This window comes from Magnolia sinica, chromosome 1 (genome assembly GCF_029962835.1).
Source record: "Magnolia sinica isolate HGM2019 chromosome 1, MsV1, whole genome shotgun sequence".
NCBI lineage: Eukaryota > Viridiplantae > Streptophyta > Magnoliopsida > Magnoliales > Magnoliaceae > Magnolia > Magnolia sinica.
This window is the reverse complement of record NC_080573.1, coordinates 21,826,145-21,849,148: the sequence shown is the minus strand read 5'-3', so window position 1 is coordinate 21,849,148 and position 23,004 is coordinate 21,826,145. Positions and strand designations below refer to the sequence as shown.

The 23,004-nt window shown below is 40.3% G+C and overlaps 2 protein-coding genes across 2 annotated transcripts; both read right to left on the bottom strand.

The window, feature by feature from the left end:
- Positions 1-8,205: 8,205 nt before the first annotated feature.
- On the bottom strand, positions 8,206-9,756 carry LOC131242761 (protein TIFY 5A-like). Its single transcript, XM_058241619.1, has 3 exons — positions 9,159-9,756; positions 8,948-9,032; positions 8,206-8,748 (listed from the first exon to the last, which is right to left on the bottom strand). Exons 1-3 carry the CDS (start codon positions 9,254-9,256, stop codon positions 8,560-8,562), a joined length of 372 nt encoding a protein of 123 aa, XP_058097602.1. The 5' UTR covers positions 9,257-9,756; the 3' UTR covers positions 8,206-8,559.
- Positions 9,757-21,615: 11,859 nt separating this feature from the next.
- Positions 21,616-22,794, bottom strand: LOC131242757 (protein TIFY 5A-like). The gene is made up of 3 exons (XM_058241605.1): positions 22,572-22,794; positions 22,361-22,445; positions 21,616-22,161 (listed from the first exon to the last, which is right to left on the bottom strand). Exons 1-3 carry the CDS (start codon positions 22,667-22,669, stop codon positions 21,973-21,975), a joined length of 372 nt encoding a protein of 123 aa, XP_058097588.1. The 5' UTR covers positions 22,670-22,794; the 3' UTR covers positions 21,616-21,972.
- Between the last annotated feature and the right edge of the window lie 210 nt (positions 22,795-23,004).

The following is a 23,004-nucleotide window of genomic DNA, read 5'->3' as shown; positions in this document are numbered from 1 at the left end:
AATTTCATTCTCCATTTGGGATTTGAACAAAACTAACAGGTATTTGTACGTAGTGCTATGATGGGCCTAAACAAACAGACCCGACCCCATACCTTGATGATTATGGATGGCCCAGCCGGGTCCAAATCCGGCCTAAGCCCTGCAACTCTCTTTTGTGCAAGATCCAAGCTGTTCGTTATGTGTGCCCAATCAAGATATTAATAAAAATGCCCTTGATACCCCGACGGGTTCTTAAATGCAGCCTGACCTTGGCCTGATTAATAAACACCCTATAATTTTAAGCCGGAGAGACTCCTATCAGGCCAAATATTTCAGACCAAGCCTAGCCTGAACTGGCCCAATCTTGAAAGCCCGATGGACCAGCCAGGTCCATTTACAGACCTAAGTACTTGAGATGTCTTGGGAGAAAATGAAATTATAAGTCATCCAACATTGGTGCATCGGACCTCATCAGAACTTCGCAGTTAAGCCTATATGATGAGAGCGGCCACTTAAGTAAAAAAGAACACACTCTACATTATGTGAAAGTGTCATGATCAAATGGACCCTGCTCTCTGCCTCGATCAAGTTCAGTCCCATGACTCACTGACCCAAGATCATCAAAGTCCAAATCCTACCTTGTGGACGATGATGTCTGCACCCAATGCACCCTTATTATGAATAGAATTTCACAATAGTTCAGTAAGTAATGACTATCCTAGCAAGAAGCTAACATAATTCAGGAGCGTGTTTGGATGTTTCTAAATTCCCATCTAGTGGGATAGCTGTCCACCCAAATGGGCCATTGTTCCCATCTTGTGCAATGGCCCTTTCAAGCTGGTTTGATGGAGAAAGTCCATTCTGCATTTGTGGAAAGCCACTTTTTGAATCCCCGTATGTAAGTTTTGGGTAGGATGCACATTCAAACAACCCTTTGGAAATAGTTGGCCGGGCTTGGGTTGGCAGGGCCTTTGCAACCGTTGATCAGGCCAAAAAGTCTGGCTTAGGCCGAGCTCATTTATCAGCTGGCAGTTCAATTTAGGCCCCATTATAGGTGTGACAGTTTTTGATCTCAACTTGGACTTAATAGAAAATTTTGTAGGGCAAAGACACGTGGCTGAGCCATATGGAAATTGGTGTATTTCTCTTCCTAACCATCAATCACATGGCCACCATCAGGAGGAGATTCCCACCATTCACCCTCTGTGATCTAAAGTCTGGATCACCAATTCATGAGCCCCACTTGTACAAACTAAGCACCCGATGATACTGATATATCCTCGGCGGGGTTGGGTCAAGGTCAAACATTTCTTTATTCTCAGAAGCCATCTTTTACTTTCCCTGGTCAAAAGGTGACTCCATGCAAATCCCAACCACTCACTCTTGAACTTCTACTTCCCTCAGATGCTCGTATTAGGTGGGCCGCACGTGTACTTTGAATGTAGAGCAATTAATGGCAAGTCTTTTTTTCTTTTTTCATTTTTTTCTTTTTCCATACCTCCAATTCTTTTCCTATTGGAGCGGCCCACCTTATAAGTGGGTCAACCCGATTTTTATTTATTATTATCTCAGCAGTGGGGTCACCTTAAAATTGCCATGTTGGCCAGTTTGCCGCATGTAAAGGTACAACCTCCTTACAAGCTTCCAAAGCTCTCTCTCTCTCTCTCTCTCTCTCTCTCAACTGTATCAGTCACCAAAGAAGTCGCATAAAAAGAATACGAAAGAAAGCCATGCACGTCTCATGATCTGGCCTGGTGAGTCGAGTCGAGTAACTCAGTTGAGTTTTTTGAAATCTTGAGTTATTCTAAATCTTGAACACAGAGTTGGTGAGGTGAGTCAAATCGAGTGTTAGAGAGTCGAATGGAATCTGTCAAGTTTAGAAATTGAGCTCCAAATCTAGCGTTTTTTTTTTCCTTCCCCGAGTCATCATGAAATCTAATGGAGGTGTGTTGGCTGGCACAAGTTGGGTGGGTGTACATGATGGATGATTGGATGTTATTAAAACATCAAAGTGGGCCCCGCATATCAATTTGTACATTAAGCCTAATGCAAAGTCACTCACTCTCTCTCACTCTCTCTCTCTCTCTCTCTCCTTCGAGTATCGACAAGTCATGGCTAATACTAAATTATTTTTCTATTTTTCCTTCATTTTTTTTAAAAAAGAACACTTATAGAAATGATAATTTGCAATTTTTTATTTTTTTTTCATTGTGTCATGGTTCGTCCAATTAATTGATTACTGCGACTAAGTTGCAAGAAAGTGGAAGTGAATGATCACTATATTTTTCAAATTAGATATGTAAATTATTGTTGGAATATTATTGTGATTGTTTCTGCTTCAAGCATAGTTCTAAAACTCGATGACTCGACTCGAAACTAAGCTGAATCAACTTAACTTGCTAACCAGGAGAGAACAACCAAAGCATTGAATTTTTTTTTTAAAGAGGAGGGTAAAGCCCTTAAAATTTTGATAACAAGAACAAAGGATGTACAGGGGACACATTCAGGCAGGCTCCACAAAAAATTGGGCCTCACTTATCATATCAGTTGAACAGAGAGCAGAAAAAGGTAAAAGCCAAGAAAAAAGAACTCAAGCCGATCGAAATTTGGATGAACAGAGGGGAGAGGGAGCCAACCATGGGAAGTAGCATGATTGATAAGGAGGACCGCGAAAATGTCTAAAGTGCGATGTATGGAAAAATAGAGGGAGCAGGGAGCATGGACCGTGCCAAGGAAGCAACCATGCTGGAAAGGCAAGCTGGACTAGATCCTACCTAACCAATTCCCCTTTTCGATTTTCTGGATTGACGAAGAGACCCAATTCCTGCTCTATCCATCATTAAGAGGCCCCGAATATCCCAAGGAAGGTCTGAGATGCTGAAGTAAGTCTTGTTGGTGCATCCAAAGCTAGCCCTCTTCGCTAAAGCATCAGGTGCCACAGAGTTTCCCTCCTGCAATGTGTGGGTGAAGGAAAGGTGAATGGGCTCTTGCTCTTTACGAATGGGACCCACATACTCCCAGACGTTACAAAGGTAAATATCAAAGCCAGAAGAAACCACCTCCGCTCTGATACGCGAATCAGTTTCAACTATAATGTTGTATAAACTGAAATCACAACATACCATCCAGCATGGCCCTAACTTCAGCTATAGTGTTGGAGGTGCACCCGCATATGTTGTGGAACGTAAAAATGATGTGGCCTTGGTGGTCCCTATAAACTCCTCCACCACCACCTATGCCCGGTGTTGAGGGTCAAATATTGCATATCAGACCCCAGTTATTGCCTGGATTTATGAACGTAATACTGTTTAATGACCTGTTTTAATCGTGTTTATATTGCAAGGTGGATTTATAAGCATGGACTGAAAAATGGTACTAGAAGCATGGATTTAATGCTCATAAATCACCAAGGTAAGGGACGGACTCCAGGGGACCAAGATCGATGAATTTACACGCCAGAGATCTGAGAAAATTGAGAAACTAGAGCTTAAGTGGCCTAAAAGACATCAAGAATGCAAGATCACAGGGTTCCCACCATCCGTTCAGCTCGAAACTTCATACATGGCCCGAGTACCATAAATTAACCGTACATGTCAAATTTGACCCATTGGATCTCTCTGGAAGTGACCCAACAGACAAATCAGCCCATAGATCTATGAATTGGGGCCCGCCTGATATCTAGATTTGTTTCAATTTTTGTCTCAACGTGTTAAAGGAAGTGAAGAAACGGATGGATGGATTGGATTTCTTAATTACATCAATGTGGACCCCACATTCATGGGTGTGAGTGCACAATCGATGCACAACTGCTGTGCACCGAACTAGTGAAGTCGGTCAACAACTTGTTGACCGACTACAATTTGAAAACGGGTTCTCTGTTTCGCAGAACAAAGCTCACAATGTCTGCTGAAGTGATCCCCGACCCACCATAATCATCCAGGTTGATGATCCGAACCGTCCAATCATTCTAGGAGGTCAAACTGACCGTATACATGACATCCTTCTGCAACCACGTACGCACACACATGAAAAGAGCTTTCAAATGCAGAACGGATGGTGGCGTAAAAAAATAGGTGGGCCGCAGCAAAGACAATCCAAAACTATGCATTTCAAACTGGTTTTTCGACATAAATCTGGTGGACGAAGTGGATTTTCCAAAAGTCAGCTTAAGTGGGTCCCACCAATACACCAGCGTAAGTTGATTTACACAGGCCCTGTTGTGCGCACGACCAAAGTTCTGGACCATTTTTGCAATCGTTATGAGGATCGGTCTATCCATATGAACTGTTCAAATTACTCCCACGGTATGGTCGATCAGAGCTGTGAAGACTGAACGAAGCAAATCGTCCGTTCAGGTCTTTACATAGCGTCAAAACAGGGGAGAGTGCGGACGTGAATCTATTGCTGCGAAAGACTCCACTGACTCCCCACACCGACGTAGCTCCACCGCTTCCCTGCCTATAAGAAGGAGAGAGAGAGAGAAGGGGGGAGGATCTTGGCTTGGACGTGAAGCACAGAAGGGTTGGAGAGAGAGTAGAGTTGTTTCTTTTTCTTTTTCTTTTATTTTTCTTTTGTTTATTTTATTTTTTTGTTTAAAGGATTTAACCTAATCATGTTGCTAGGCTAAACCTCTTAGCTAGGGCTAAGAGGTGAAGCTTGTAGCGTGATGGGAGACTTTTTGCTTGTGCCTATTGTTTAGATTGAACTTATGTTGATTTTAGTTTAATTAAGGGAATGTTTTTAGTTTTTAATGGTCTTGTGTGACTAAAATTACAATGGATCTGCGATAGCTTTGAGCATATTCCTCTCCTTTTTATATTTATGACGTCAGGAAGCCCTGTTATTCACCATCGTCTCCTGGGCATGGTTGGATGACGGTACCCTTCCTAACCTTCATACATTATTGATTGGTTGGTAATTAGTTTAATTCTGTTGTTTACTTTGTCTCCTGGGTATGGTTTGGTGATAGAATCTATTCTAATTCATATACCTTTCATCTCTTGAAAACTATATCAAAGGAAGTTTAGTTGATTTTCATGGTTACACCCTTCAACTGGATGAAGATGGGACTCTTAAGTCCAGTTGAGTTCTTGAAATAGGCATAAGATCTTCCTGATCTCAACAAGTGGATCCTCTGAATCCCTAGTTTCCTTCTTCTAAATTTCTTGAGTTCTAGATCAGTATTTCACTATTATTCCTCAAAGTTATTCGATTTAGATTTCATCTTAATCTAGTTCTAGTTCTAGTGAGTTTCAGATTACGCACAGGTTTTAGTCCCTTGGGATTCGATCTCGGTCTTGCCGAGTTTATTACTACATCACAACCCTATACTTAGGGAGTGAACACCCGGATTACCTCTCAAGGAACCATCCACATTTAGCTTCAATCTCCTAAAGCACGGTCCTAACCAATTGATGATCTTCACTTAAGTCTTTGTCAGTAAGCGGATGGGTGATAGGCCTAAGGTCTTCAGACCAGACAATTCAAGCAGTGAGTTTCTATCCAAAATCCACATAGCAGTCCCCACCTTGAAAAGCCAAGAGTGAATCTTAGTAGCAGTCCGAGATGCACTGAAGTGGATGCCTGCAAAACGAGTTGTATTATGCCAACCAAATCTCCCAAAGAATAAAGATTGGGGCTAAACCCCTAAGGTTGAGCCATTTAGAGGCCCAACTGCCTAGATTGAACCATAAGTTGATTTGCCTGACGATAGATTGGTCCACAGAAAAAGGAACATCAAAAAGAGAAGAAAAGTGTCTCCTAACCTGGACAACAACTTTGCCTCGGCTAAATAATTGGTCCAGGTCTTCGACATTGCTGTACTGAGAAAGAGAGGTAAACAGGGGCAACTGCAAGAGGTCTTGATTATTGGGAGTGGAGTGGTGAGAAAAGGCTAGCGAATGAGAGTGGCTCAACTCTGAATTACACCAGCCACTTGCAGAAGGGGCAATGGATCTTGGAGGGAGTTCGGGAGCAGCAATGGTGCCAGAAAGATCTTCGTAGCATTCACACTTAGAAACCAGGGGGACTCCAAGTATTATCATGGCTATTTTGTCTCTTTTAACCCTTGTGTAACTATTAATAATTATCAAATACTGAATCGAGTCAAATAAAGAATCGTTCATGGCTTCAAGTTGACCTAACCCTCCTGCACATCTCAAGTTTTTGAGATTTTAAAATATGGTTTAAAGCCCAACATTATTAGAATTCTTGTTTCTTTCTCAAAGCAACCTAATATACTTCTACATTAGAAAATATGGACAAAACAAATGGCAAGGGAAATTTATAATATTGAAGTACTTGGTAGATGCTGGATAGCAACCCCTACGAATGCACATGAAAGCTTAAGAGTTTAATGAAATGTGGATGTGGTTTTGTTTATGCTTGATCTGACTGTTTTAAATCTAGTGGTACAAATGATGCCATGTAGCAACAAAATCTTAATAAGAGAAAGTAGAAGATTTTTTGGCTACTCTGATGGCTGAGTGTGATTAAAGTCCAAAAAGTCATGAGTAACCCAAAAAGGGTAATCTTAACTTGCTACTATCATGGGACGCGTGTCATGTATCTTGCTCACATGACAAAGTTGGCTACTTACTTTAGTGACCTCATGGTTGATAACATGCAATGATTGAATTAAATATATTCATGGCTAGTAACAGATTCAGCCAATGCGTTATAGTATAATGCAAAAGAGACCTTAACGACTGAAATAACTCAAAGAGCTATGAAATAATGTAATAAAAGATCACCAATTTTTATGATGTACAACACACATTGAAGCAGAAGAGAGGATAATGATGATTGTCTACATGTGGGGGCTTACGGAGAATTTTTACCCATGTAGTGGACTGGAGATGTGCTCACGACCAATGTCCAATCCATGACAAACAATCGATACACAAGGTGTTGTGTGATAAGCCATAATATTTATGTGCCTAGATAGTTATTTACACATCAACAAATGTGATGAGTAGCTATGAAGATTTCTTTCAAACATTTGTCCATAAATTCTATAAATGGGAGGAAGATTGAAGAGATTTGGCCCTTGCCAACCCAACACAATACAACTTTGCAACTCAACATTGTTTATCTTAATTTAGTTTTTAGATTAGCTCTTAGTGTAATTCAGTCTATTTACGCTCCTAAGTTGGACCAACTTTGTCTTAGTTATAGTGTAATCCACTTCATCCATACTATTATGTTGGACCGACTTTAGCTTAGGTTTAGTGTAAATTTGCCCACCTATATTGCTACATTGGGTTAGTTTTTAGAGTAGCTCCCTTGCCATTTACTCCACTGTCATTGGATTACTGATGATTTCCTTTTTTATTATAAGCGTTTATTTTCGTAAACATTTATAAATATAATTATTTTTTAGTTTGGTCATTTTGATGATGCTTTAATTGATCAATTGCTACTATCATAGTGAGAAAATGCTCTTTCGGTTGAGAGGAAAAAAGAATTCAGTAGAAGGGTGAACCATTCCCTTTGCAAAGTACTTGGTCTTTATTATAATTGGTTGGATAGACAGTCGAGCTTCTAGGTTCTTGGTCCATCTCAGTGCTTGAGATCAAAGGCATTCGGTTTGAATTGAGCTGCATCAGGTCCTGGCATGCCTGACACTACATGCGTCATACGTCCAAATTTGAGCCAAAAAGGTTGCGCAAAATGTCATGATAAACCGGGTCTAATTGGGTTCAAAATATTGTCAAATTGATGAAACCAGCACACCCAAGTAAATTAAAATTCAAAAGAATAAAAAAGGCAATGGGATGCTGCAATTGGGTCAAAGGCCATGTCATGCAATCCACCACTGACTCATCATTGGTTCCACCATGAGTTTTTTTTTTTTTGTCAGCAAAGCCTTTCGAGTCTCCCACCTGAGATATATTGCCAATTGCAAGAATACATCCTAGAGTTTCAGGTGGGCTCCACAAAATATAACAGGTCTTACCTATCATATAGATAAAAGAAAAAGGAGAAGAGGGCCGATCGAGACCAGTTACAGCCTCTCCCAATTTAGCTCTGTGTAGACGGGGAGAGAGAAAAGGGGGAGATGAAAGACGCAGACTGAGGCTAGACGAGGCCCGCCAATCAATTCAATGACGCCAGCCTGCTCCAAGGAAAATCTACCAGAGAAACCATAACAACCTGCCTCTCAAAGGACCAAAAGCCCAGCCGACCAAGAGATTCCACCATGAGTTGAAAGAAGAAGAAATCATCGAAAAAAATCAATACAATCCTCATTAATATTTATCATTGTAATTACAATCATTATACCATACCTATAATCCAATTCGATAATTGTATCTAAATCATGTAAAAAATGAAAGCAAAATTCACTTCTCATTATGATAAAGATTTTCATTTTATAAATCATATTGATAAATCCCGACGTCATTCGCTGGGCGGATCCAATTTTCTCTCCGTTCGATATTTTGAATTTTCAACATTTCATGCACCACGAAGGTTCTTTTGGCGGTGTATTCAATTTTCTACCTATGTGCTTGGAAGTTTGCTTGTGACCCATCGTCGGTGAGAGAATCTTCTTCATCGAAAGAGAAAGTCTTTCCATGACTATTGCTTGTAAGGGGAAGTTGTCAGAATCCTACTCTTCCTCTTTTGTAAGAACCGCTGCAAAGATCTCTTCATTGAAAGAGCTGGAACACGAAGTTGAGGCTGCTGAGATGGCAGAAGAATGTCTGGACGATGCGCTGTTAGCTTCTCATGCATTTCTTGATTCGCAAAGCATAAGATCTCCCTAGCCTGCAGAACAATAGACTTTTATTCCGCTATAAAAAAAAAACAGCCAATATTTTAATTTTTAAAATTTCTTCAAATATGGACTTGTAGGGGTGCGTTTGGTTGCATCAAATATCATGAAATTTCACTATTTTTCTTCTCTTTTTTTAGAAAAAGAAACATTAATGAGAACTTTGAAAGAGCAAAGTGAGGGTGAGCGGACCTGAAACTCCGTTACATCGCAGATGCAAATCCAGCCATTATAAAAAATCGTCAGTTCCTGCAAGTTTTTGACTGATTCTTCTCTCCTTCAATATTTAAGAAAAAAAGAAAAGTAGATGAGAGAAGGAAAATAGAACCAATGTTTCGCAATCCAATTCAATTGTGTATCCAAACACAACCCAAAAAATGCATTTTCAAAAAAGTATACTTACGATGCTTGGCTGGAATCTGGAGATGGGTGATCGGCATCGACGCCGGCAGGGAAAAGTTGAAGCTCCAAGTTGCAATTCCTACCCATGGTGAGGGACATACTAGTATTTTCCACGGAAGATGAGAGAATTCCCACCGTTGATGATAGTCGTCGACGGCTGATATTCGATGGCGATGGTAGATGGAGCGAGAGAGAAGAGAAGGCCGTGTAATGAGGAGAAAGGAGAGGATCTGCACGCGTATTTATATCTACGTTTGTTGTCGGGGAAACCGAATATGGAGCGGATTCAACGTCCGCAAACGGCGCACGTGTTAAACGCGCTTATTTTTCTCACGTGCAAAATATCACGCCTTTACGAAGTCGGGCATCTGGTTTTCGCGACGGTTGAATTCGCATGCGGTAATTGGGTTCTGCTGTTCATGACAACAACGTTGCGGTAGGATACGAGAGGAATTGTATTTTACGTCACCTGCGTAGTTACGTTTTGTACTCGGTCTATTAATTCTGAATGGTGGGGCCCATTTTTCAGTAATATAGGCCATTGATTGTTTTTGATACTACATTGGATTTATTATTTTATTCAAATACCCGACTCAAACCAATCTTGATCACTTGTTTTATGGAACTGATTATTAAATGAAAGAATTCAAAATTGTTTTTAAAAAAAAAAAAAAAATCTTTTCCAATGTGGGAAGTTTTCAAAGAATACCATAACAAAAGTACGATCAAAATTATTAATGGTATGAATTACTTAATCATGGGTCCAAAATTTCAATATTGAGGTATGATGTATACTACGAAAAATTGAGGGCCACGTATCATATAATTCTGCTTTTTTTCGGCGTGCAGTCGGGAAGCACGAACGTGCCAACGTGCTGTGAGAGATCCATGCCGTCCATCATGTATCTCACACTGTGATTATTACCTGTGAAAAGAATTAAATTGGCCCATTCAGGAGCTATACACGTATAGATGAGAAAATGTATGGACGACTAACGGTTATAGTATAAAAATGTGTGCGCCTAATATAATAGGTGGAACAGTTAAAATTTTAGTTTTACTAATAAGAGAACTATCTACGTTTCTACTGGAACGGATTTTGTAAACGTTATCAATATTTGCACGTGTAACGTGAGGAACTTCATGCATCTTTTGCGAGAAAGTATCAGCCTTTTCGTTAAAAGAAAGACGTCTGTTCTAACGGTGGCCTGACTAGCTTTTCAACCAAGCTAGCCTTCGCAAATATAAAAGCACGTGATCCTTGGCTTTTGTACACGAGAGTTATGTAATCTGGTTGCGTCGGAGTTCAATTTGCCTTCATCGCGAATCAGACTACAGTTTGTGTCGTCGCCGACTGGGGCCTACATTTTGAGTTTCCTAATGATCATGATCGGGACCACTGATATTGTGGAATCTACGGTTAAATGACTATTGTGTGAAGTTTGCTATGAAATTATGATTATAACGAGATATATATATCTATATATATATATATATATATATATATATATATATATATATATAGAGTCATGCTGCCTGCGCACCTATGCACGTGCGCACCTTTACACATGTGCCATGGGTGTCTAATCAACGGTCCATGTGATGCGGAATCCCATAAAACCTAACGTGACAAATTTTCACCCGATATAATATCCTAGTGGGCCATAGAAAGAGAAATACAAATCAAGGGAGGAAACGTTTTCATTTTTCATGGCCCATGAAAGTTTTAGATCAAAGTAAAAGTTGGGCACTGGGGTTTCATGGGGTGCCGCATCACAGTTCAGATTTTAGATCCACATTACGTAAGATGGGTTCTAAAAAAGTTCGTATGTAGTACGTATGAACCGGTTCGCAGGTGAGTGTGTGCGTGTGTGTGTGTGTGTGTGTGTGTGTGTGTATATATATATATATATATATATATATATATATATATATATATATATCTATATATATATAAGAGATGGAAATTTTCAATGCTTTGTATTCAACCGTAGAAGATCAAATGAAAATGAAAAGATTGTCAATATTGGCAAGATTTTCATGTATTGGATTATCTACGCAAATAAAGAAAAATTGGACGGTTACTTATAACATTATACCATTGTTGTGTAAGATTTGCAAGATATTTGGAAGGTGTTTTTGCAGTAAAGATAGACGACATTAGTTGGGTAATATATGTCATTACAAGATAGAATGTAGCCAAGTAGTGGAAGACTGAACATGGTCTAACGAGAAACGAATACCAAGATAAGTGTCAAGAAGGGAAATAAGAACATGGAAGGTCAAAGGCGATGAAGCGATTGTTGTAACCATAGAAGATGCATCCATATGGTTATTTTAAGGAAGTCTATAAATAACGAAGGAGCTCAATGAAACAAAGTATCTCATACTAACCCAATCTAACAAATCAACTAAAGTAAATCTATCCTAACATAGTTCTATTAATTATCCTTTATATTTCTTAGCATAATTTGACTTTTATGTACCTTAACGTAACCAGTAGCCCAATCCTTATTAAGAGTAGTAGTAATCCATTAGCTGTAATCCTTAATACTAATCCAAGTTTATGCTCATACGTTGGACGAATCCTATTTCAATACGAGCAGTTCTTCTTTTAGAAAGGTGCTCTTCAGTTATTAATTGCAGTTGACTGTAAGTGTTTACTTTTTATTTACATTTGAATATGAAAGTCCTTTTGTATGGAAGGTAAGAAGCAATTCAATTTTGGAGGATGAACCCTACACTCTAATAATCGTTTGATCATCTTAAACAGCTTACGAGTGGTTGAATAGGCAATTGATCTTCTCAGATCTCAGTCATATACGGTCGAGTTTGACGTATTTGCTTATCTTGGTGGTTGGGGTCAAAGTAGTTCAGTTGGAATCAAGCTACACAGTTAATTTTGGCATGCTTGCAAATATCACAAGTGAGACCGAATTTGAAATCGAGAGGTAACAATTTTTGGCATACCTGGTGTGACACTTGATTTTGAACACATATAGTTGTGACCCTATTTTAAGTAATTAATCCAACTTTGGAGATATGAACCGAAGGGTTGCTTGAAACTTTTCTTGGGCTAATGAGCCCACAACACGTTCCGCACAACCTCTACTTGCGAAAATGCAGGTGTAGCTAGCACTTGAACTCCTGAGTCCGTCACCAAACCTAATGCCCAATCCTCCAAACCTGGATGGGGCATCTTCATTTTTTAAGTTTCCCTTCAATCAATCCAGGTCACAATCAGAGTCTATCTTACGGCCAACAACCATTGGTGCTCCCGGGAAGAGCACCTGATACACCTTCCCCAGCTTTCAACCCATACTACAATCAGGGTCCATCTTATGACCAATGGTTAGTGGTGCTTATGGGAAGAGCACCAGATCCGCCATCTTACATCAGAAAAGTACCGAATCTACCATCTTACGTCAAAAGAGCACCAGATCCACCATCTTACATTAATCCTCCAACATCCACATTGCAAGGAGGATACTTCTCCCTTTCCAATAAGCTATATGAGTTAGTCCAATCCGATCACCCACAACAACCTCTTGTCTTGCTAGGGGCAAGCCTAACGCCACGACTAGATCATCAGGCACCGGTTTTCTTCCAACACACATCTTCGCCCACCGCAACCTCCTTTGATCCTTCAGGGAAGGGCGGTCCCAGTCTCTAGCAAAAAGGTAGGCCCATGACACTACCTGAGTGCACAAAGATGGGGAGCATAAATCCAAATGGGTAGTGTATTCAGAGAGATATACTTAGAGGACCCTTCATACGTATAACTTTCAAAGTTGAGAATACTTTCGATGTGGCAACTCAACTTAAAACCATTTCGGCTCAAATATCTGTGTGGGAATTCCTCTATACATCCTAAGCACATTGAGAGATATTTATCAAAACACTCAACGACACACATATCTCTCGAGATGACTTGAAACCGTCACACATATGATAGGTCAACTCCTCGCTCCCAAAGCCATCACATTTTCTGATGATGAGTTGTCACCTAAAGGTTGCAACCATGTGCCTTCCATGAACATACTCGTTTCTCATAAGGACTATAGCATCCCGCTTGTCCTAATTGACAATGGTTTAAGTCTCAATGTATGCCCACTTCGAACAACCACGTACTTCGGATTAGACCTGTCCACTTTCAAACCAAGTAACATGAATGTTAGAACCTTTGATAACTCTTGAAGGCAGGCTCAGGGAGAAATCGATATGGAATTGTAGATCGGTCCAAACATGTCTACCATCTCTTTCCAAGTACTAGGCATCCCATCATAATTCAACATTCTCCTTGGTAGACCGTGGATACACAAGGTAGGCGTTGTCCCTTCTACCTTTCATCGGAGAGTGAAATACATCTTTAACAATAAGGTACTGTCCATAATAGTAGATCCTAAACAACTCGTTCCCATCTAGGAGAGCCTAACATTCTGGTCAATAATGTTTGGGCTCTGGAGAAAGACAATCCATATCAGAGCTTTCTATTCGAGGTAATAGACCATGTGCCAATGGCCTGTTCTCTCGAACCTCGCCCTAACTTTTCACCTGCTGAATGCCAAATTGAGAATTATTGACGCGAGTACCAAGACACTACCAAAGTAATCGAGGTGCAAGAAAGGATAGGAAAGGTGGGACTAGGATATGAATCTCTCCCTGAGGACGAAATAGCCACCTTAGAGCATTAAAGAAGAGGAAATGGTTTGCAAGAAGGTCACCATCTTCTCTTCACTCCAGTCCAATTCACAAGTGCCAGAATCCTCCATCTAAACATTCATCTAGATTCCACTTAGTCAAGGCACAACCACACTCTCACTATTCTGATTCATAACCATGTACTAAATCTCTCAAATACCATCTAGTCATATCAGGGTCATACTCTTGTTCCCTCTGCTTCGCCCTGCCTACAAAGGGGCAAAGGGTAGGAATTACCTTATATTGATTGGACCTTTGTCATGGTCCCACCACAACTGTAGTAACCTAAAGAACGTTATGACGTTGGGAAAAAAGAAGAGCATGCTCAATCTGACATAAATTTAGACCCCAGTTCTCATTTTATCATGACAATTGGGCACGACGGAGACGATCCACCCATTGCATTCGCATGCCATGTCATCCAAGGGGAGGAAGTACAGGGCCCAAATTGGTTCACAATTTCCCTTACCATAGGGTTGATTGGCCAAACGCCTAACGATGTCGGCAAAAAAAATATTTATGTAGATTAAGTTGAATCAGGTTAGCCCTTGGTTCGAAGCACCATCTTGCTCAGGGACAACATTTGTAAAAATCCAAAATTATCAGAAAGCCTGCAAATCCAAAAAGCAGCAAAAAACCAAAAAATTTCAAAAACATATGCATCATTGGAAAAAAGTAAAAAAAATCTCAAATACCATGCATAGCACAAAGCCAGATCAGTTCCTTAAGCCAGATAAATTCGAAGTTTACATCTACAATTTCACCATAGGACTTGACTACGAACTTATGGGTTTAGAAATGGTCAAGGATGAGAGAGATGATGATCCGACTTCCGAGCTTGAGGATCTCCTCGAAAAGTTTGATTCAAAAGCCAACATTATACCAGATGACTTTGAGGTAGTCAATCTCAGCACCACCAAGACTCCTCAGGAAGTACATATTAGGAAGAATCCCCACCCGCAAGACAAACTGAGAATAATCAATTTCTTGAAACCATGGCTATCAAATTTTGCCTTCTCCTACGAGAAAATGTCCGGGCTCAATGAAAATCTAGTTTTGCACCATCTACCCACTAAGCGATAAATCAAGCCCGTCAAGCAAAAGTTACGAAAAATGTGATTAGAGTGGATTATGAAAGTACACGAAGATGTTATCAAGCAATACAACGTAGGATTCCTAGTAGTGTCTAACTATCTGAAATGGCTCACCAATATTGTCCTAGTTTCCAAAAAAGATTGCAAGGTTCAGATGTGCATAGACTAAGGACCTCAACAAATCTAGCCCAAAGGATGATTTTCTGCTACCTCACATCAATACTCTGGTCGACAATGCTATAGAGCACAAGATCTTTTCCTTCGTGAATGGGGTCCTCCGGATGCAGTTCAAAATTAGGTCATTTTATATAAAATTCCATGGCTTGCCAATATCGTGAAAGGGCTACATGAGCTATGTGTACCAGCAGACTGCCGTTGCGAATCCAGTTGTAGCTTCGTGTATGTGCAATGTATGTAGGTGGTGTATATACATGTATTTCCTTCTTAATGAACCAATGTGAAATACAATCCATTTGGGAATTTATTTATTTATTATTATTTTTTTTTTAAATTTCATTCTCCATTTGGGATTTGAACAAAAATAACAGCTATTTGTACGTAGTGCTGTGATGGGCCTAAACAAACAGACCCGACCCCATACCCTGATGATTATGGATGGCCCAGCCGGGTCCAAATCCGGCCTAAGCCCTGCAACTCTCTTTTGTGCAAGATCCAAGCTGTTCGTTATGTGTGCCCAATCATGCATGATATTAATAAAAATGCCCTTGATACCCTGACGGGTTCTTAAATGCAGCCTGACCTTGGCCTGATTAATAAACACCCTATAATTTTAAGCCGGAGAGACTCCTCAGGCCAAATATTTCAGACCAAGCCTAGCCTGAACTGGCCCAATCCTGAAAGCCCGATGGACCAGCCAGGTCCATTTACAGACCTAAGTACTTGAGTCTTGGGAGAAAATGAAATTATAAGTTATCCAACATTGGTGCATCGGACCTCATCAGAACTTCGCAGTTAAGCCTATATGATGAGAGCGGCCACTTAAGTAAAAAAGAAAACACTCTACATTATGTGAAAGTGTCATGATCAAATGGACCCTGCTCTCTGCCTCGACCAAGTTCAGTCCCATGACTCACTGACCCAAGATCATCAAAGTCCAAATCCTACCTTGTGGACGATGATGTCTGCACCCAATGCACCCTTATTATGAATAGAATTTCACAATAGTTCAGTAAGTAATGACTATCCTAGCAAGAAGCTAACATAATTCAGGAGCGTGTTTGGATGTTTCTAAATTCCCATCTAGTGGGATAACTGTCCACCCAAATGGGCCATTGTTCCCATCTTGTGCAATGGCCCTTTCAAGCTGGTTTGATGGAGAAAGTCCATTCTGCATTTGTGGAAAGCCACTTTTTGAATCCCCGTATATAAGTTTTGGGTAGGATGCACATTCAAACAGCCCTTTGGAAATAGTTGGCCGGGGTTGGGTTGGCAGGGCCTTTGCAACCGTTGATCAGGCCAAAAAGTCTGGCTTAGGCCCAGCTCATTTATCAGCTGGCAGTTCAATTTAGGCCCCATTATAGGTGTGACGGTTTTTGATCTCAAATTGGCCTTAATAGAAAATTTTGTAGGGCAAAGACACGTGGCTGAGCCATATGGAAATTGGTGTATTTCTCTTCCTAACCATCAATCACATGGCCACCATCAGGAGGAGATTCCCACCATTCACCCTCTGTGATCTAAAGTCTGGATCACCAATTCATGAGCCCCACTTGTACAAACTAAGCACCCGATGATACTGATATATCCTCGGCGGGGTTGGGTCAAGGTCAAACATTTCTTTATTCTCAGAAGCCATCTTTTACTTTCCCTGGTCAAAAGGTGACTCCATGCAAATCCCAACCACTCACTCTTGAACTTCTACTTCCCTCAGATGCTCGTATTAGGTGGGCCGCACGTGTACTTTGAATGTAGAGCAATTAATGGCAAGTCTTTTTTTCTTTTTTCGTGTTTTTCTTTTTCCATACCTCCAATTCTTTTCCTATTGGAGCGGCCCATCTTATAAGTGGGTCAACCCGATTTTTATTTATTATTATCTCAGTAGTGGGGTCACCTTAAACTTGCCATGTTGGCAAGTTTGCCGCATGTAAAGGTACAACCTCCTTACAAGCTTCCAAAGCTCTCTCTCTCTCTCTCTCTCTCTCTCTCTCTCTCTCTCTCTTCCCCCTTAGCTTCTGAAAGAGTAGGCGAATTTCAACTGTATCAGTCACCAAAGAAGTCGCATAAAAAGAATACGAAAGAAAGCCATGCACGTCTCATGATCTGGCCTGGTGAGTCGAGTTGAGTAACTCAGTTGAGTTTTTTGAAATCTTGAGTTATTCTAAATCTTGAACACAGAGTGGGTGAGGTGAGTCAAATCGAGTGTTAGAGAGTCGAATGGAATCTGTCAAGTTTAGAAATTGAGCTCCAAATCTAGCGTTTTTTTTTTCCCTTCCCCGAGTCATCATGAAATCTGATGAAGGTGTGTTGGCTCGCACAAGTTGGGTGGGTGTACATGATGGATGATTGGATGTTATTAAAACATCAAAGTGGGCCCCGCATATCAATTTGTACATTAAGCCTAATGCAAAGTCACTCACTCACTCACTCACTCACTCTCTCTCTCTCTCTCTCTCTCTCTCTCTCTCTCTCCTCCAAGTATCGACAAGTCATGGCTAATACTAAATTATTTTTCTATTTTTCCTTCATGTTTTTTAAAAAAGAACACTTATAGAAATGATAATTGCGATTTTTTAATTTTTTTTTTCATTGTGTCATCGTTCGTCCAATTAATTGATTGCTGTGACTAAGTTGCAAGAAAGTGGAAGTGAATGATCACTATATTTTTCAAATTAGATATGTAAATTATTGTTGGAATATTATTGTGATTGTTTTTGCTTCAAGCATAGTTCTAAAACTCGATGACTTGACTCGAAACTAAGCTGAATCAACTTAACTTGCTAACCAGGAGAGAACAACCAAAGCATTGTATTTTTTTTAAGAGGAGGGTAAAGCCCTTGGATCTTTGATAACAAGAACAGAGGATGTACAGGGGACACATTCAGGTGGTCTCCACAAAAAACCAGGCCTCACTTATCATATTAGCTGAACAGAGAGCAGAAAAAGGTAAAAGCTGAGAAAAAAGAACTCAAGCTGATCGAAATCTGGATGAATAGAGGGGAGAGGGGGCCAGCCATGGGAAGCAGCACGATGGATAAGGAGGACCGCGAAAATGTCCAAAGAGCAATGTATGAAAAAATAGAGGGAGCAAGGAGCATGGAGCGCACCAAGGAAGCAACCATGCTAGAAAGGCAAGCTGGACCAGATCCTACCTAACCAATTCCCCTTTTCGATTTTCTGGATTGACGAAGAGACCCAATTCCTACTCTATCCATCATTAAGAGGCCCCGAATATCCCAAGTAAGGTCTGAGATGCTGAAGTAAGTCTTGTTGGGGCATCCAAAGCTAGCCCTCTTGGTCATTTTTTTGGTAGTGTTCCCTCCTGCAATGTGTGGGTGAAGGAAAGGTGAATGGGCTCTTGCTTCTTAAGAATGGGACCCACATACTCCCAGATGTTACAGAGGTAAATATCAAAGCCAGAAGAAACCACCTCCGCTTTGATACGTGAATCAGTTTCAACTATAATGTTGTATAAACCGAAATCGCTACATACCATCCAGCATGGCCCTAACTTCAACTATAGTGTTGGAGGTGCACCCGCATATGTTGTGGAATGCAAAAATGATGCGGCCTTGGTGGTCCCTATAAATTCCTCCACCACCACCTATGCCCGGATTACCTCTCAAGGAACCATTCACATTCAGCTTTAATCTCCTGAGGCACGGTCTCAACCAATTGATGATCTTCACTTGAGTCTTTGTCGGTGAGTAGATGGGTGATAGGCCTAAGGTCTTCAGACCAGACAATTCAAACAGTGAGTTTCTATCCAAAATCCGCATAGCCGTCCCCACCTCCACTACCAAAAAACAGGGCAAACCCGACGGATGCACTGAAGCGGATGCCAGCAAAACGAGTTGTATTGTGCCAACCAAATCTCCCAAAGAATAAAGATCGGGGCTAAACCCCTAAGGTTGAGCCATTTAGAGGCCCAACTGCCTAGATTGAACCATAAGTTGATTTGCCTGACGATAGATTGGTCCACAGAAAAAGGAACATCAAAAAAGAAGAAAAGTGTCTCCTAACCTGGACAACAACTTTGCCTCGGTTGAATAATTGGTCCAGGTCTTCGACGCTGCTGTGCTGAGAAAGAGAGGTAGACAGGGGCAACTGCAAGGGGTCTTGATTATTGGGAGTGGAGTGGTGAGAAAAGGCTGGTGAATGAGAGTGGTTCAACTCTGACTTACACCAGCCACTTGCAGAAGGGGCAATGGATCTTGGAGGGAGATCGAGAGTAGCAATGGTGCCAGAAAGATCTTCGTAACATTCACACTTAGAAACCAGGGGGACTCCAAGTATTATCATGGCTATTTTGTCTCTTTTAACCCTTGTGTAACTATTAATAATTATCAAATACTGAGTCGAGTCAAATAAAGAATCGTTCATGGCTTCAAGTTGACCCAACCCTCCTGCACATCTCAAGTTTTTGAGTTTTTAAACTATGGTTTAAAGCCCAACATTATTAGAATTCTTGTTTCTTTCTCAAAGCAGCCTAAAATACTTCTACATTAGAAAATATGGACAAAACAAATGGTGAGGGAAATTTCTAATATTGAAGTACTTGGCAGATGCTGGATAGCAACCCCTATGAATGCACATGAAAGCTTAAGAGTTTAATGAAATGTGGATGTGGTTTTGTTTATGCTTGATCTGACTACGTTAAATCTAGTGGTACAAATGATGCCATGTAATAACAAAATCTTAATAAGAGAAAGTAGAAGATTTTTTGGCTACTTTGATGGCTGAGTGTGATTAGAGTCCAAGAAGTTATAAGTAACCCAAAAAGGGCAATCTTAACTGGCTACTATCATGGGACGCGTGTCATGTATCTTGCTCACATGACAAAGTTGGCTACTTACCTTAGTGACCTCATGGTTGATAACATGCAACGATTGAATTAAATATATTCATGGCTAGTAACAGATTCAGCCAATGCGTTATGGTATAATGCAAAAGAGACCTTAATGGCTGAAATCACTCAAAGAGCTATGAAGTATTGTAATAAAAGCTCACCAATTTTTATGATGTACAACACACATTGAAGCAGAAGAGAGGATAATGATTGTCTACATGTGGTGGCTTACAGAGAATTTTTACCCATGTAGTGGACTGGAGATGTGCTCACGACCAATGTCCAGCCCATAACAAACAATCAATACACAAGGTGTTGTGTGATAGGCCATAATATTTATGTGCCTAGATAGTTATTTACACATCAACAAATGTGATGAGTAGCTATGAAGATTTCTTTCAAACATTTGTCCATAAATTCTATAAATGGGAGGAAGATTGAAGAGATTTGGCCCTTGTCAACCCAACACAATACAACTTTACAACTCAACACTGCTTATCTTAATTTAGTTTTTAGCTTTGCGCTTAGTGTAATTCAGTCTATTTACGCTCCTAAGTTGGACCAACTTTGTCTTAGTTATAGTGTAATCCACTTCATCCATACTATTATGTTGGACCGACTTTAGCTTAGGTTTAGTGTAAATTTGCCCACCTATATTGCTACATTGGGTTAGTTTTTAGAGTAGCTCCCTTGCCATTTACTCCACTGTCATTGGATTACTGATGATTTCCTTTTTTATTATAAGCGTTTATTTTCGTAAACATTTATAAATATAATTATTTTTTACTTTGGTCATTTTGATGATGTTTTAATTGATCAATTGCTATTATCATAGTGAGAAAATGTTCTTTCGGTTGAGAGGAAAAAAGAACTCACTAGAAGGGTGAACCATTCCCTTCGCAAATTACTTGGTCTTTATTATAAGTGGTTGGATAGACAGTCGAACTTCTAGGTTCTTGGTCTATCTCGGTGCTTGAGATTAAAGGCGTTCGGTTTGAATTGAGCTGCATCAGGTCTTGGCATGCCCGACACTACATGCGTCGTACATCCAAATTTGAGCCAAAAAGGTTGCGCAAAATATCATGATAAATCGGGTCTAATTGGGTGCAAAATATTGTCAAATTGGTGAAACCAGCACACCCTAGTAAATTAAAATTCAAAAGAATAAAAAAGGAAATGGGATGCTGCAATTGGGTCAAAGACCATGTCATGCAATCCACCACTGACTCATCATTGGTTCCACCATGAGTGGTTTTTTTTTTTTTTTTTGCAGCAAAGCCTTTCGAGTCTCCGACCTGAGATATATTGCCAATTGCAAGAATACATCCTAGACTTTCAGTTGGGCTCCACAAAATATAACAGGCCTTACCTATCATATAGAAAAAAGAAAAAGGAGAAGAGGGCCAATCTGAGACCAGTTACAGCATGTCCCAATTTAGCTCTGTGTAGACGGGGAGAGAGAAAAGGGGGAGATGAAAGACGCAGACTGAGGCTAGACGAGACCTGTTAATCAATTCAATGACGCCAGCCTGCTCCAAGGAAAATCTACCAGAGAAACCACAACAACCTGCCTCTCAAAGGACCAAAAGCCCAGCCGACCAAGAGATTCCACCATGAGTTGAAAGGAGAAGAAATAATCTAAAAAAAATCAATCCAATCCTCATTAATATTTATCAATGTAATTACAATCATTATACCATACCTATAATCCAATTCGATAATTGTATCTAAATCATGTAAAAAATGAAAGCAAAAGTCACTTCTCATTATGATAACGATTTTCATTTTATAAATCATATTGATAAATCCCGACGCAATTCGCTGGGCGGATCCAATTTTCTCTCCGTTCGATATTGAGAATTTTCAACATTTAATGCACCACGAAGGTTCTTTTGGCGGTGTATTCAATTTTCTACCCATGTGCTTGGAAGTTCACTTTTGACCCATTGTAGGTGAGAGAATCTTCTTCATCGAAAGTGAAAGTCTTTCCATGACTATTGCTTGTAAGGGGAAGTTGTCAGAATCCTACTCTTCCTCTTTTGTAAGAACCGCTGCAAAGATCTCTTCATTGAAAGAGCTGGAACACGAAGTCGAGGCTGCTGAGATGGCAGAAGAAGGTCTGGACGATGCGTTGTTAGCTTCTCATGCATTTCTTGATTCGCAAAGCATAAGATCTCCCTAGCCTGCAGAACAATAGACTACTTAATTCCGCTATAAAGAAACAGCCAATATTTTAATTTTTAAAATTTCTTCAAATATGGATTTGTAGGGGTGCGTTTGGTTGCATCAAATATCATGAAATTTCACGATTTTTCTTCTGCTTTTTTAGAAAAAAGAAACATTAATGAGAACTTTGAAAGAGCAAAGTGAGGGTGAGCGGACCTGAAACTCCGTTAGATCGCAGATGCAAATCCGGCCATTATAAAAAATCGTCAGTTGCTGTGAGTTTTTGACTGACTCTTCGTTCCTTCAATATTTAAGAAAAAAAGAATAGTAGATGAGAGAAGGAAAATAGAACCAATGTTTCACAATCCAATTCAATTGTGTATCCAAACACAACGCAAAAAACGCATTTTCAAAAAAGTACACTTACGATGCTCGGCTGGAATCTGGAGATGGGTGATCGGCATCGACGCCGGCAGGGAAAAGTCGAAGCTCCAAGTTGCAATTCCTACCCATGGTGAGGGACATACTAGTCTTTTCCACGGAAGATGAGAGAATTCCCACCGTTGATGATAGTCGTCGACGGCTGATATTCGATGGCGATGGTAGATGGAGCGAGAGAGAAGAGAAGGCCGTTTAATGAGGGGAAAGGAGAGGGTCTGCACGCGTATTTATATCTACGTTTGTTGTCGGGAAACCGAATACGGAGCGGATTCAACGTCCACAAACGGCGCACGTGTAAAACGCGCTCATTTTTCGCACGTGCAAAATATCACGCCTTTACGAAGTCGGGCATCTGGTTTTCGCGACGGTTGACTTCGCAAGCGGTAATTGGGTTCTGCTGTTCAGGACAACATTTTGTA

Excerpts from the sequence above, each read along its gene's own strand:
- LOC131242761 (XM_058241619.1), bottom strand. The coding sequence starts at position 9,256 with ATGTCCCTCACCATGGGTAGGAATTGCAACTTGGAGCTTCAACTTTTC. Across the intron at positions 9,033-9,158 it reads CCAGATTCCAGCCAAGCATC|GAGAGAAGAATCAGTCAAAA; the intron begins GTAAGTATACTT and ends TAAATATTGAAG. Across the intron at positions 8,749-8,947 it reads GCGATGTAACGGAGTTTCAG|GCTAGGGAGATCTTATGCTT; the intron begins GTCCGCTCACCC and ends ATTGTTCTGCAG.
- LOC131242757 (XM_058241605.1), bottom strand. The coding sequence starts at position 22,669 with ATGTCCCTCACCATGGGTAGGAATTGCAACTTGGAGCTTCGACTTTTC. Across the intron at positions 22,446-22,571 it reads CCAGATTCCAGCCGAGCATC|GAACGAAGAGTCAGTCAAAA; the intron begins GTAAGTGTACTT and ends TAAATATTGAAG. Across the intron at positions 22,162-22,360 it reads GCGATCTAACGGAGTTTCAG|GCTAGGGAGATCTTATGCTT; the intron begins GTCCGCTCACCC and ends ATTGTTCTGCAG.